At 38.3% G+C, this 14390-nt stretch overlaps 3 protein-coding genes across 3 annotated transcripts; 2 read left to right on the top strand and 1 right to left on the bottom strand.

The window, feature by feature from the left end:
• Positions 1-267: 267 nt before the first annotated feature.
• On the bottom strand, positions 268-5230 carry LOC110797742 (O-fucosyltransferase 39). Its single transcript, XM_022002859.2, has 10 exons — positions 4605-5230; positions 3302-3364; positions 3115-3193; positions 2906-2976; positions 2721-2809; positions 2428-2631; positions 1825-2092; positions 1496-1723; positions 1189-1386; positions 268-762 (listed from the first exon to the last, which is right to left on the bottom strand). Exons 1-10 carry the CDS (start codon positions 4701-4703, stop codon positions 553-555), a joined length of 1509 nt encoding a protein of 502 aa, XP_021858551.1. The 5' UTR covers positions 4704-5230; the 3' UTR covers positions 268-552.
• Positions 5231-6879: 1649 nt separating this feature from the next.
• LOC110797738 (protein FAR1-RELATED SEQUENCE 5-like) lies at positions 6880-8690 on the top strand. The gene is made up of 2 exons (XM_022002855.1): positions 6880-6942; positions 7386-8690. Exons 1-2 carry the CDS (start codon positions 6880-6882, stop codon positions 8688-8690), a joined length of 1368 nt encoding a protein of 455 aa, XP_021858547.1.
• Positions 8691-8699: 9 nt separating this feature from the next.
• Positions 8700-10793, top strand: LOC110797739 (protein FAR-RED IMPAIRED RESPONSE 1-like). The gene is made up of 4 exons (XM_056839603.1): positions 8700-8997; positions 9238-10419; positions 10529-10632; positions 10734-10793. Exons 1-4 carry the CDS (start codon positions 8700-8702, stop codon positions 10791-10793), a joined length of 1644 nt encoding a protein of 547 aa, XP_056695581.1.
• Positions 10794-14390: the final 3597 nt, after the last annotated feature.

Here is a 14390-nt window from a genome sequence, read left to right as displayed (position 1 = left end):
TCCAATTCAACAGCTCATACAAGCGTGAAGTGTGTGAGGGCAATTCCAAAATCCCCAAACAGTAAATGATTATCCGTAGTTTTTGGTATCCTATCTTCCTAGTTCCTAAATTAAACTCCAAAAACACAATATGGGCTTAAAGATGGCAAATATAAGAATCAATCACTTATAATTACTTGGATACACGAAGTACAATGGCTGATTCAATTTCATATAAAAAGGCGCAATATATAAATTATGACAATGAATAAGTAACCCTTTGTACAATAGTCGATTCAAGTTGGTATCTCTATTATTCATTACTCATATATCAACATCCAAGATGATAAGCCCGGCTGTAACAAGTTCAATATAAGTGACACATTTACAAGTAATCGAATGGGCTTGCGTATTATTGAAATGCTTACAAAAAACCCACAAAATTAACTATAGGTGAGGCTACCAAAAAAACACTTACTATATATATATATATATATATATATATATATATATATATATATATATATATATATAGTAAAGCAAACTCCTAAAAGAATGTTTTATTAACAAATCTCAAGCACGACACATACAATCCGGCGCAGGGTATGTGTAAATAGATTGCTTCGGTTTACGTAATCGTAGCTGACCATGTCTGTAATGGTGTCCCTCTGCTACTGCTTGTCTGAAATCTACCCAACTCATGTTTTTGTCCAAGAACAGCTGACCCAATGAACCCATGTTTGGCCTTATAGTCTTCAAACTCTCGTATGTTCGATGTCCAACCTGTTCAAACACACGTGAGTTCTAGCCACACCAAATTTACACAACATAACCGCAAATGATCCCAAAATGAATCTAATGTTGAAGTACCATGCATTAACTTATGGAAAATTTACTATAAATTCTGATATCTTCAAGACTCGACCCAAAAAAAGTCAATTACGACACTAAAAAAGTCAATTACGGCAGTCATCAGGGAGTAACAATGATCAAATTTTCTGACAAGATGTGCTATGTTATGAACATAATTTTCTTCACTTCAAGTGCTTACCAGTTACCAGTGCCGAAGCGTTCATACTAGTAAATTGGATGAAGAATTTCATATTGATGTTTTAGATTATATGTTAGGGCTAATTATTGTTGTAGATGCAGTATGGCGATTATTAATGATAATTTTCCTATTCCCTTCAAAAAAAAAAAGGTGCTTACCAGTGCATTATGCATGTTTCCTGGAGACGCAGAAATGAAAATGTCACTATGCATGCTGATATAATAGTCTAAAGCCGCAAGCAAGGAAGCCTTCCCCTTGATACGTGCACGCTCCTCTAAAGAAGCAAGACTCTTTTTATCTTCCATTAGGGGGAACAATCTCCTTAAAGTGTCTAACCTAGCTTTTCCGCCATACACCTAAAAAGATAGGTATTAAATTATCATATCAACACACATGTTAACACTCGTCAATCATAGCTTATTTTTTGGTTTAACACAATAAGAAAAGCAGTTGATTACTTAGTACCTTGTGCGAGGCGAGGTATAAACGTGTACTGTTATCAAACCCCAGAGCAGCTAAGAGTAGTCCAACTTCTTCAGGGGTCATAGGGCAACGCCCTTGACTTCTCAACTCCTCATCGGTGAACTGAGAGTTAAGAACTCTTCCTTGCCACATTTCCTGCCTATACCTTGCTAGAGCCAACTTTTCAGCTTTACCACCACCAAAGTCACAGGCTGAATGAGCAGCCATGTCCTGAACAACAGATTGAATTGTTGATAAAATATATTAGAATGATGATCAAAATGTGTGCAATGTTTATAACCAACATAGTTTTGAACTCTAGAAGAACATACTTTATCAAATCGAAGGTGTAGAACAACAAACTTTTGCGGTTCTCTTGACAATTTTCTGTAACTAAATTGTTGAAGTATCCTATGCTCGGGTTCAGTTCTTAAAGACGGGTATCGGAGACGACTCACAAGAGCATCACCAAGTGCTCTGATATGTGGGACAAACGTCAGTGCCTGAAAATTAACTTTACAGCGTAGACGTTGGAGGTCTTCTGGCATGTTGTCAAAAGCTAGACGATGAGAAAATGGAGAAATCGCAGCAATCCCATAGCTGAATTTCATGAGCAAAGAAACAACATTAGCACTTGCAAAGATAAATGACTATTTGTATTTAGTTAGCATTAAATAGATTAGAATTTTCACTTCCATAATGAAAGAACATTGCAAGCTTTGCATTATTCCCGGCATCACATTTTATATGACAAAGTTAATGTGAAGACTACAAGAACATTGCATTCATTAACATGGAAGTTGAAGACTACAAGTGTCCAACTCTAAACAGCTTGTTAATCACATCATGCTATGTACACAGTATGTGCATCACTATGAACCAAAAAATGACTTGGTAAATCAAAACATTGAATACGTAAAGCTGAAAAACTGCACCTTTCAAGTACAGGCAAAACGTTGTCAGAAAACCAATGAACCGAAGCATGCACAGGTGCAGTTTTAACTCTGGTTTCACGAATAGCAGTGGAATAAAACTCCCTGGTGCTCCATGCATACTCGTATGGCAGTTCTTTAACTATGCTAATATCATCCTTCAAGGCCTCAATAAAGTGATCCACGTCAAAAATTTCTTCAAATGAGCTGCCACAAGGAATTCAAATGCAACTTCAGATTTTAGCTTCATAAACAAATTTTATAGGATATGTATTGCATCACTAGTTCAAAATTACCTCGAGTCCTTCCAAACAGGATTAACTTCGAGTAGAGGAATCACCAATGTCGCATTCAGAATCTTAGCTACGGCTACAGCATCGCATATCTGTAAACAAAAATTCTCTGTTACAACATCTTAAATTAAGAAAAGAAAAAAGACAAATGAAAGTAAACATATATTCTCAAATCTCTTGGGACCTACCCCCATGCGTTGCTGGTTCAAACCTCCATCAAGAAATACTTGAAGGTATCCTGTCGAATTAGCTGGTTTTTCTGCATGATTAATAAAAGGCTAATGAGAGACTATGTCACCACAACTTGAATATAACAAAAAATATTTCTTTGGTACTTTGTGATAGGAAAAATACACATGAATATTATCTGCTATCGTTAAAAAAACACAGTACTCACCAGCTCTAGCGTTGATTCCACATGGTCTCCATCCTTGATCAGGTAGCGGTGACCAAAGCTCGGAAGGCTCGTCATTTGACTAAATGGTGGCAAACAATGTAAAAATAATCATTTTGTGAACAAACAAAATTTGAAGGAAGAACAAGGAGGATTAAATGAGATAAATGTCCAATGAATTCTCGCTTACATTTTCGCTTTTTAGAGCATCTTTCAGCAGATTTGAGTGTCTAGGTTTTACAGAAAGCAATTCCTGCCATGGTAAAGATTCGCAATCAGCAACTATAAATCTCTAATACTCCAAACTATAGTTTTGTTTCAATAAGCGCACATAAGAAAGAACACTATAGGTCACGGAGTACATTTTAAGAGAGTATCCCAAAATCATTGCATCACCCCTAAAATAAAGGTCCCTCTAGAAATTCGGAAACTTGCTAAAATATTGCCAAAACAAACAGTACAGTTCAATTCAAGCTGCCTTTGTCATGAGAAATGACCCGTCATCAGAGCACTAGTAGTAAGTAGCAACTAGCAAGAAACCATAAGCATCAACCATAAACCGCAACATAAATGACATTAGCTTGTACAAGTTGTTTGTTTGTTCAACATTAAACTAAGCTACCAGAAAAGCCAACCATATATGAGCAACTCGTGAACCCTTTTTTATGTTCTTTTTAGTCGAAAATAAATAATGTGACATCACAATAATATGAACCTTACTGTCGGCTCAGAAACAATTAGCAAATGTTGCATACTAATGCTCCCACCTAACAAGGAGATTAGGAAGCTTGCTTATGCTACCTCAAATATGACATCATCGTTGAACTCATAAAATGTTCTGTATACGTTTTATTTAAAAATAATGGGTCTAAAATTGGACGAGTACATGCTGAATGAGGCAAATAGCTTCTCCCACAAGAACATAAATTGAGCAAAACCAACACGCAAGAATGTCATGACGCCATATAATAATCTAGTTTACGTACTAATTAATTATAAGTACTACATCGGATTAATTCTAGGAAGACTTGAGAATCTCCAGCCTTTGACAGCTCAACTTAATTTCATACTTAAAACAGCAAATTGCAAATAACTAATTAAACAATTGCAATTGCAAATTTGACCATAGTCTAAGGCTTTAACATCTTGAATTAATTGAATTTCTGACCTAAATATATCATCAAAATTATCCAATTTGTAAAGAAATATAAATTAACTCATATTAGAAACAAAGATTAGCCAATTAAATTGAAGAAAACAGAAAAAGAGTCTAACTTTTGCTTCAATTTCTCTTCTTAGTATCAAATTATAGTTGGTTTTCACATCTAATTAGACTAAGACTCTTTGTCAACTAGTTTACATTGAGAAAGTCAAAAGAATTGTTTTTATACAAAACACATCAAAATCATGACTTCCATCTAAATAAACCCAAATATTAATCAAATAATAACAATTCCAAATTAAAATTAAGAAGAGGGAGAGAAAGAACATACAGAGTAGAGATTAGGAGAATTATCAGCAGAAGCCAAGAAAATTGGGGAAATCAGCAACACAAAGAACAAAGCCACTTCTCCTTTTCTTCTGAACTTCATAACAGTATAGCACTATACCCAGTTGACGAAATCAAGAAATCGAACAAACCCAGAAAAATTGAAGTGAAAATGGAAAGAACCCAGAATAATTGAAGTGAAAATGGAGAGAACCCAGACAAAATTAAAGAACCCTAACTTCTTATTTATTTCCCTCTAAAATGAAAAAAAATAACAGGTGATTTATAAAGGGGCATTAATAATGAGCGCCATAAAAGGAAGAGGATCACTTATTAAAAAGACAATGAATGAAGAAAGAAAGGTTGGAAATTGGAATAGTGAAGTACGGAGTACTTTGTTTTAAACCAAACAGCTAGCACTGATTTGATGGGCTTTTTATTAATTTTTTACCATTGTTGGACTAATGTAAAGAAGATGAAGGTGTCCTTTAACTTTAACAACGGATATACTGCAGAAGCAAAAAAAAAAAGTTGAAAAATATTGGATTTTTAATTTTGAGAAATAGAGGACACCTCAAAAGACAAAACCAGAAGAGAGAGAGATAGAGATAGGTGGCTAAATTGTTCCAAAGAATTTGGCTTTTATTGGTTGGTGCGTAAAGATTTTTGGTTCCTCCCCCTTCTTTTCACAAGTCACAAAAATAAAAAAGTAAAACAAAAATGGTCATGTTATGAATCATTATTGCGCACAGAGTAGCAGGACAGTTGGGTGGTTTATGCCCGTGTCACCGACACTTTCTCACAACTCCACCACCTTTCTCTTTCTCTTTCTCTTTCTCTTTCTCTCTCTATGTCGACTATGCGTGTGGGCCGCATTTAACGGCATAGTTTTGCCTCTACTCCTCTAAAACAGTCTACTATTATTGACTGTTAGCATATGCTAGAGCTGTTAAAAACTGACCCGACCTGAATTGACCGAACCCGTAACCAATCATGACCCGAAATTACGGTAAAACAGGTAACTCGAAACCCGACCTGTACCAGACCCGAAAAAACCGATAACCGATTTTAACCCGATGTTGTAACACCCAAATCCGAACCCGACCCCGACCCGAAAATGACCGATAACCGAACTGACCCGACCGAACAATGACCCGAACCCGATGTCAACCCGAAACCGATTGTAACTCGATGAAACGTGCTATTGACCCGACCTGTGACCACCCGCTACCCGATTTACCCGAGTTATCAATGACACGACCAAATATTAACTTCATTGATAAATCTATTTTAATTATTTATTGCTAGGTATTGAAAAATGTAACTCTAAAATAAGTTAAACAAAATTTTTTAGAATATAAAATAATTAAAATGTATAGGTTAATTATCACACCCGAGTTTGACTCGTCCCTGAGAGTGACCCGATCTGAATTCTATTTGATCTGATTATTGTCCGAACCAAACAAAGACCCGAACCCGAAAATAACTGTGTTGCAAACCGACTTAAACCCGACTCGATAAGACACGAACCCGAAATTATCTGCTACAAACCGACTTAAAACCGACCCGATAAGACCCGAACCCGAAATCAAACATGACCGAAATGTAACCCGACCCGAACCCGACCTGAACCCGGGATACGAAAAAACCAGATATGACCCAACCTGAAATCGACCAGACCGAACCCGAACTCAACCCGAATGAAATATTGATCCGACACGACCCGGCCTGATCATGACCCTAGACCCGAGATGACCCGACCCAAACCCGACCCGATGACCTGTTTTGACAGCTCTAGCATATGCCCTTAGAGGAAGTCTTTGTGTATACTAGGTATACCATTTAAATACCATTTAAATGGTATACTAGCAATAGAATAATAGTAAAATCAGAAGTGGGGTCATTAAAGTTAGAAAAGAAAAAGGAAATGGGGGTTAAATGTGAGCGCCAAGATATTTAGGTGAAATTGTAGAGAGAGAGTGAAAATTTCACCAATTGCGCCAATGTTAGTGATGAAAATTTAGGCGGCAAAAATGGTGAAATAATTTGCATAATTATTTTTCGTAAAATTTAATTTCTATTTTGTTTAATTTCTTCCCCCAATTTCTTCTTTCAGATCTGGGTTGTTTGATTAAAAATTTGAAATCCGGATGAACAATTCAATCACGTATGAATGAAGCCATCGAATGTGGAAGCTGGGCTCACCTTGTTTATGGTGTTTGTCATGAAGTAGGCGTGGATACGTAGGCGATTGGGCAAAAAATTGGTAGGCGGCGGTAATGAGAACTTCTAAGGAGGGTGAAGGGGTGGTTGGAAGCAAAAAGAGGTTGCAATTAAACCAGGTATGTTTCCAAGTTTCCGTAATTAGTTGTAATTAATAACCAATTATTTCATTAATTAATACAATAAATGCATTCAACTATTAGTGGAAAAATAAATTCGAAATATTTATTTAAATTAGGTCATTCAATTATTTAGGGTTTGAATTTGATTATTATCCATAATATAAATTTGAGTAATGTTGAAATTACGGTTTGAATTTGGTTACGAAATATGTGTACAAAAATTAGGATAAAGATGATTGGAATAAAAATTAGGATTTCAACGATGATTGGAATAAAATTTAGGGTATTCTTTATTGTTAAATTGTGAAATTACGGAAAATATTTTGTTAAAAGAGGAAAAGGCAATGGGGAACACGAACTCATTTGTAAATATTTTTAAGGTTTGGTATCGGAAGCCTGCTCCATACTCCAAATTAAACATAATAAATTTCATTATGTAGGTTCTTGAATTGGATGGGGAGGAAAAGTTGTTGGATGATGTAGGGGAATATTGTAGTGATGATGGGTTTGACGAAGATGATGGGGTAGGTGATGCTGTAGAGTCTGAAGATGGGGGAGTTGGGGACGTAGAAGTTGGTGAAGAACATTGGGAAGATGACGAGTATGATGTTGTTGATGATTATGATGAAGCATTAGATGACGGAGATGAATTAGATGAAGAATTGTGTATTGAAAATGATGATGACCTGAATGAGGTTAATGATGATAATTATGATGAATCCGGAGAAATCGGAGTAGGGCGAAACACTACTTGTATGGAGGAAGAAGACATTGGCGGCCCTGGTGATGGAGAAGGGGTTTCAACCAATAACTCAGATATGTATACAACTCCTACGAAGCGAAACAAAGGTCCCGTTCTACCGACCCCTTCTGTTGGAATGTCATTTGATAATTGGGAAGCACTGAATAACTATTTTCGATCCTATGGGGAGCAACAAGGTTTTGGTGTAGTGTGTATGGGAGGGAATAAGAGCGGGGTGAAAGACAGTGAAACGGGCAAATCGAATTCCCTGAGGACCTATGTTTGGAGGTGTGAGTGCCATGGACGGCCAAAATACCGGCGGATGGTGAATGGAAGGGTAGTTACCTGCGTAGAGGAACCAATTCTTAAGAGGAAGACGAAGAAGTGTAGTTGCCCTGTTATGCTATATGGTGCTCGGACCAAAGAGAATTTATGGGTTGTGAAGAGTGTTGTTACTGAACATTTGAAGCACATTCCCACTCCTACCAAGTCCAACCATATATCCATGTTCCGGGTTAGGAAAATAACTCAGACAATCCTAAAACAGATTGAAAATGATCACGATTCAGGTGCACCTGTGGCTCAGATTTTCAATAACTTAGCGGGAAGAAGGAATGGTGTAGAGAATATTGGTTTTACGAAGAAAGACGTGCATAATATTTTGAATAGGAGGATGCGATTGAGGCTACGAGATGGGGATGTTGTTGCAATGATAAATTATTTAGATAAAATGACAAAGGATAATAAAAATATTTTCCATCTCCACCGGCTTGATAAAACAGGGAAGTTGCAGGATGTAATGTGGGTTGATGCTCGTAGCAGAGCCGCGTATGAGTATTTTGGGGATGTCGTTTGTTTTGACTCCACGTACTTGACAAACAAGTATGAGTTGCCATTTTCGAACTTTGTTGGGGTGAATCACCATGGGCAAACAATTTTGCTTGGATGTGCATTAGTGTCTCATGAAACCGCGGAAACGTTTGTTTGGCTCTTTAGGGCATAGTTGTCTTGTATGGGGGGTAAAGCTCCCGCTGCTATTATGACCGACCAGGATGCGGCTATGAGGAAGGCAATTAGAATAGCAATGCCAAAAACCAGACATCGTTGGTGTATGTGGCATATTATGCAGAAGTTCAGCCAAAAATTGGGTTCGATGACTGATTTTCCCCAAATAAAAGTAGCCCTACAGAATGTCATATACAACAGTTTCACCCCTGTTGAATTCGAAGAAGGTTGGGCTGAAGTGGTGGAAACTTTCAAGCTGAAGGAGGCTAAGGAAAGCTACAAGTGGCTAGTAGGTATTGATCATGGTTTGGTACTACTTTTAATTCTAATCGTGATATGGTAAAGTATACATTATACAAAACCGCGATAACATTTTGGATTGGTACACGTTTTCATTTAATTATGTACCAAACTGCATTAAATATTTTATTTACATGTGCAATGTGGTAGGTATTTCATATATGGCATTGTCTTTGGTGAGAATGTCTTTCATGTTCAATTCCTTTGTTGTTAATTTACCTAATGACCTTTTTTAAATGTATAAGGGTTGTATAATCAGCGAGAAATGTGGATACCTGCATATGTGAAGCATATTTTTTGGGCGGGGATGCAGACGACTCAGAGGGTTGAGAGTATTAACAGTTTCTTCGACGGGTACTTGAAGAAGAATACGAGATTATATCAGTTTGCTCCTAGGTACTGCAAGGCCATGGAAAGTAGGGCCAATGATGAAAAAGCTGCTGATGCGAACTGCTGTCGTTTTACTCGGTCTTTGGTTGGAGAGTTTGCTGTGGAGAGGAAGTTCCAGAAACTATATACGGATGCGAAGTTCGTTGAAGTCCAGATCCAATGTATGCGGGTATGTTACGTAACACCTATTACTTCGAAAGTAGTTTCTGATGTGGAGGTTGAGCATACGGTGTCTGACAAAGTATGGGTATGGTCCAAGTTCTTGAAAAAGGAAATATCTTTGGCAGGCCGGAAGCGTATATACGTTGTGATGTTCAACAAGGAGACCTCATTTGCAAAGTGTGACTGCAAACATTTTGAGTGCCACGGCATTATGTGTAGGCACATCATTAAGGTGTTGGACGTGGAGGATGTGGAAAATGTGCCTGCTGGATATATAGTTGACCGATGGAGGAAAGATATACAACGCAAGCACACTCTTGTGAAGGTTGCTTATCATGATCCCGAGAAAACAGAAGAAGTTAAGCGCTATGACCGGATTATGAATGCGGTGGAACCTGCTGCCCTCCGTGGATCACTGTCCGAGCAGAAGTTGGATTTGGTCATAGAAGGTATTATGAATATTGTGTTACGTCTTGATGAGAGTGACGCTCTTTCAGCAGTTGGTGATAACGAAGCTGGTGCACTGACTTCCGGGGGGAGCAGGATGGCGATTGTTGGACCTACAACACCAGGCTCCGTTAACAAACCTCCAAACAGCGTTGGGGATGATACTACCACACTTACCCCCCCTGTAATGGTTAAAGATCATGTTCCGCGCGGTGGTTTAAAGGCTCACAGGACTCGTGAAAAAAGATTTTTACAACCAGGTGAGAATAAAAACCCCGCAAGGAAGCAAGTCAGGAAAAACAAGAATGTTGTACCACAAGACTTTCCAGAAACCAGCAATTGTCAGAACACTTGCCTTCCTCAACACAACTACGTGCAGCCGCCAAACACCTTCCATCCTGGTTGGGGATCCCATGATCAATATGTGAGTGAATCACATACGCTACAAATTAAACTTAAACAAATATTGATGTGAGTTTTTGAGTTTGTGATATTCTATTTAAACAAATATTGATGTGAGTTTGTGATTTTTCCAAGGGTACAGTGCTGATTACCCGCCTCAAATGGCTGGGCAAGTAAGGGGGACTATGGTATACCCTCAGCACAACTACAACAACGGGGTACCTGTTCAAAAGTTTCAGGTGATTTTTTTCGTGTCATTTTGTACCACTCATGTTATTAAATGTTTATTAACCGTCAACAACATTTAGCTTGTATTTATTAGCGTTTGACATGTATACAGTCATCTGGTAGAGTAAGTGGAGTTGTTGCCACAAATTTGTTTCCCTCAGGACAGACATAAATTCGCATGTCTGTGGGTGGGATTCGTATGACCCCGGAGGGTGGTGACGTGCTTTTGTCCCAAGACCGTTGTGGTATATCAATGTCACAAAATATATCTGGTGGTCTAATTGCCCAAAACCTATCAGGTTTACACAAGTCCCAGAACATTAATGGTGTGCAAATGTCGCAAAACTTGAGTGGAGTGCAACTATCTCAGAATGTCGCAAATGTCCCAGAATGCTGGTTCCATTCGTTACTTCACCAGCAACAGCAGCAGTAGAGGTGAAAATTATCCAGAGGCCGGGAGTCATTGTATGCCTGCAAATCAAAACCAACACCGGCATAGTTTCCAGGTTGTGAATGAAACCTCCCATGGGGATCACCGTAGTTATCAACCAACTACTAAACACTTGTTGCAGTTCAATCCGGGGTTTTTAGTCAATGAGGTTGGGTGTGGTACGCATTCTATACATGGCGCCAGTGGTAATCCAGTATTCACTCAAGACCTGCTCGGTTGTCATGACCTTACGCAGAATTAGAATTGATTTCCATGGTGAAATCCACCCAATAAATCTACCTTTGTGGTACGTTATTTGAAGTTGATTGACTTCCATCCAATAAGTCTGAATTATGGTGTGTTACCATATGTGTATTCCTCTATAACCATATGATTCAATTTGTAACCCAATTTGGGGTTTACAGGATGTCGTAACTTAAATAAGGTTACTTTAGATACTTTCGTAAACTGAATTTTCATTATTGACACAGAACTCTAAATTAGTACAGGCCAGATGTACTAAACCATGTATAATTCGGTAATTTGGTACCCTCTTTCGTGTTTGCTATGTTTTACAGTATTTGTGTTAGTGTATTTGTCATACCTGTTATAGAACGAAAATTTGTTAAAGTTATAGGTACTAAATCTTGTCGTAACACCAGTTCAGTTTTTTTTAAATAAAAGACGAATAATACGTTTGAATAATAAGACTAGTAATACGAAAAGCATCATCCGCAAAATATTACATGGAAGGCTTAGAGTAGCCAGCGCCGCCTAGGTTGAAACTACAAAATACACCTATTACATATCCGACGAGCTAAAGGTAGGCAATGTCTGAACAACAACAAATAACTTACCTGTTACTATTACGCCATAGAAGTAGGATAGAAAATTCTACCCAAACCTTATAACTAAATACGTCATGGTGATGAATACTATGCCGATAAATACTACGCCGTAGTTAAGCTAGTACCTAAATAAGTTCTTATACTACAGGTAAAAACCACCCTACATAATAAGTACTACACACTGATGGGGAAATTTGTGTATAATAGCTCCAGGCTCTGGCGCTTACAGTTCCAGTTTACGCCCAAGTGGTTGCTTCCGGGGCTTCACCGACTGCATAAATCAAATAAACGATTACAATCAAGTTATATGGTTTCTAATTGTCTACATTATATAGTTCGTATGAGACATAATAATAGCGGTAGCGGTACCATACTCACCCATAACGGTACCATACTCACCCATATTGTACTAGTATGCATTGTAATGCAGTACTATGTACACCTGTTTGGTACTAAGGAGCCAACCGAATGCAGTACAAGACGGTGTAAGCATACCTGTTTGGTACCCTAAGGCAGTACAAGACGGTGTAAAACAAAGCGTTGGGAACCGAAATAAGAAATTAAATGAAGTACCTCAAATAAGAAAGTAAACAGGACGTTGGCCGAACCCAAATCAGATTCATTGTAGTTTGGTAACAAGTCGTTTCCCCGCCACATAAGGACTACCCCTCCGCAATGATTCTCAAACCATTTGGATTGATATTCTCCTGGTAAGTTGCTAATTAGCTCTCTGCAGTCGTTGTTACTTATTCGAGCTTCAGTAACGACCATGAGTGATGGATGGTGCCTTGCAAACATCTCAAAGAAGGTGGCTTTGAATGAGGGTCTGGTCATGGATAGGGCGTTCCATGCAACGACCACCGTACCTCGTGGTATCATGGCGGGTACCTCCGTCCCAACCATAGTCTTTCCCTCTAAGCACACCTCAGTGTAAGCCCGTGGTTTGGTCTGAAAATACCTTGGAACAACAGTAACTTCTACCCCAGTAAACATATGTTCCACACTCATAACATGAATAGCGTGAGCGTTGGATGCAATGAAAACGTGGCTCCTGGAATCAGGGAAAGTGTACACAGGGAGGTCGTCCACAACTACAGCTGGCCTAGGGTCTACCACAGCGAGGAGGTTGTTCGGGTACAACAACCACGACCCTTGTGCAGCAAGCCGGTTGGAACACCAATCTAAGTAGGCCCAAAACCCTAGATGCATATTAGGGTGGTCCGTAATTAAAGGGTGGTGTGCAGGCTGGATTTTACCTGCAGAGGTGACCATCACAGAACAAGGGAAGATAACAGGGTGGTAAGGCAACTTACTAACGGCACAATACAGCTGGATATTCAAGTCTGTTTTGATTGCGTGCGGCACACGGAGACCCATTTCTGCGTCTTCGACGTCGATGGAGTAGGAAGTGGTGTTGTAGTTCAATTCAGGCCCGTTTGTTGTTTTTGGCTGCTCGAAGTACATTATGTCTTTTGGGTGGCAGAGTAGTGATCGGCTGCTATCACAAACAAGGATAGATTTGCCTTTGTCCATTTTTGGCAGGTTTGCCGGTGGAGAATTTGGAAATTAGGGTTTGAACAGCTAGAAGGAGAAACGAAATGGTATGAAGTGGGTTGGTTTGAAGAGTCCCCACTGGAAGTAGTTGTCAATTATAAAGGGAAGTGAATACTACCCTAACGTTGTCGGTGAAAAAACGTAGTGCAATAAATTCCTAACAACCTAGGTGGGTTAAAAAGTTATTACGTCGTTTGGTATCACCAGGTTTACTAATTTTACTACTTGGTACCACTCAGAGTACTTTTCCACTTAATGCAAACTACTGCAATTTAACGTTAGCTGCATAATTGTTCTTATTGTTGAGTGAAATCAATATTTGAATGTTGAACACAATTTATCCGAATTTGGCGATGTTTTCGTTTGATTCAGTAGTTTCGCACACTAATATTGTCGGTATGGAACAACAGACTACTAAGTTTTGGATTTTAGGGTTATGTGTTTTCGTTACTATGAGTTGTGACACACTAATATTGTCGGTATGGAACAGTAGACCACTAAGAATTGGATTTTAGGGTTATGTGGTTTCGTTAGAATAAGTAGTTTGGCACACTAATATTGTCGGTATGGAACAGTAGACTACTAAGAATCGGAATTAAGGGTTATGGACGAGTTAGTGATATGTTTGAAGGTATAGGGTGTAGGGTACATGGTCATTTAATGTGTGGCTAATTTAAAAGACGGATATTATAGGTCTTTAATTTGGCGTGACCTATTCGACACTAGGTCGGGTGTCCGAACATTGTTAACTAATTTTTCAAATTACTCCAAACCCAATATTAGTAATATAATTTAATGATTACATTTTTGAACTTTTATTAGTACTAATACCTCATTAATAAGTTGTTTACGTCTTGCAATATCATGTGTTTATGTCTTAGAATATGTGTTTAAAATTGGAAATTCTCACGTCTTAGAATAAAATGTGTTTACGTAA

This window comes from Spinacia oleracea, chromosome 3 (assembly GCF_020520425.1).
Source record: "Spinacia oleracea cultivar Varoflay chromosome 3, BTI_SOV_V1, whole genome shotgun sequence".
NCBI classification, from domain to species: domain Eukaryota; kingdom Viridiplantae; phylum Streptophyta; class Magnoliopsida; order Caryophyllales; family Amaranthaceae; genus Spinacia; species Spinacia oleracea.
Note: the sequence above shows the minus strand (reverse complement) of the source record. Positions and strands in the feature narration are given on the sequence as shown.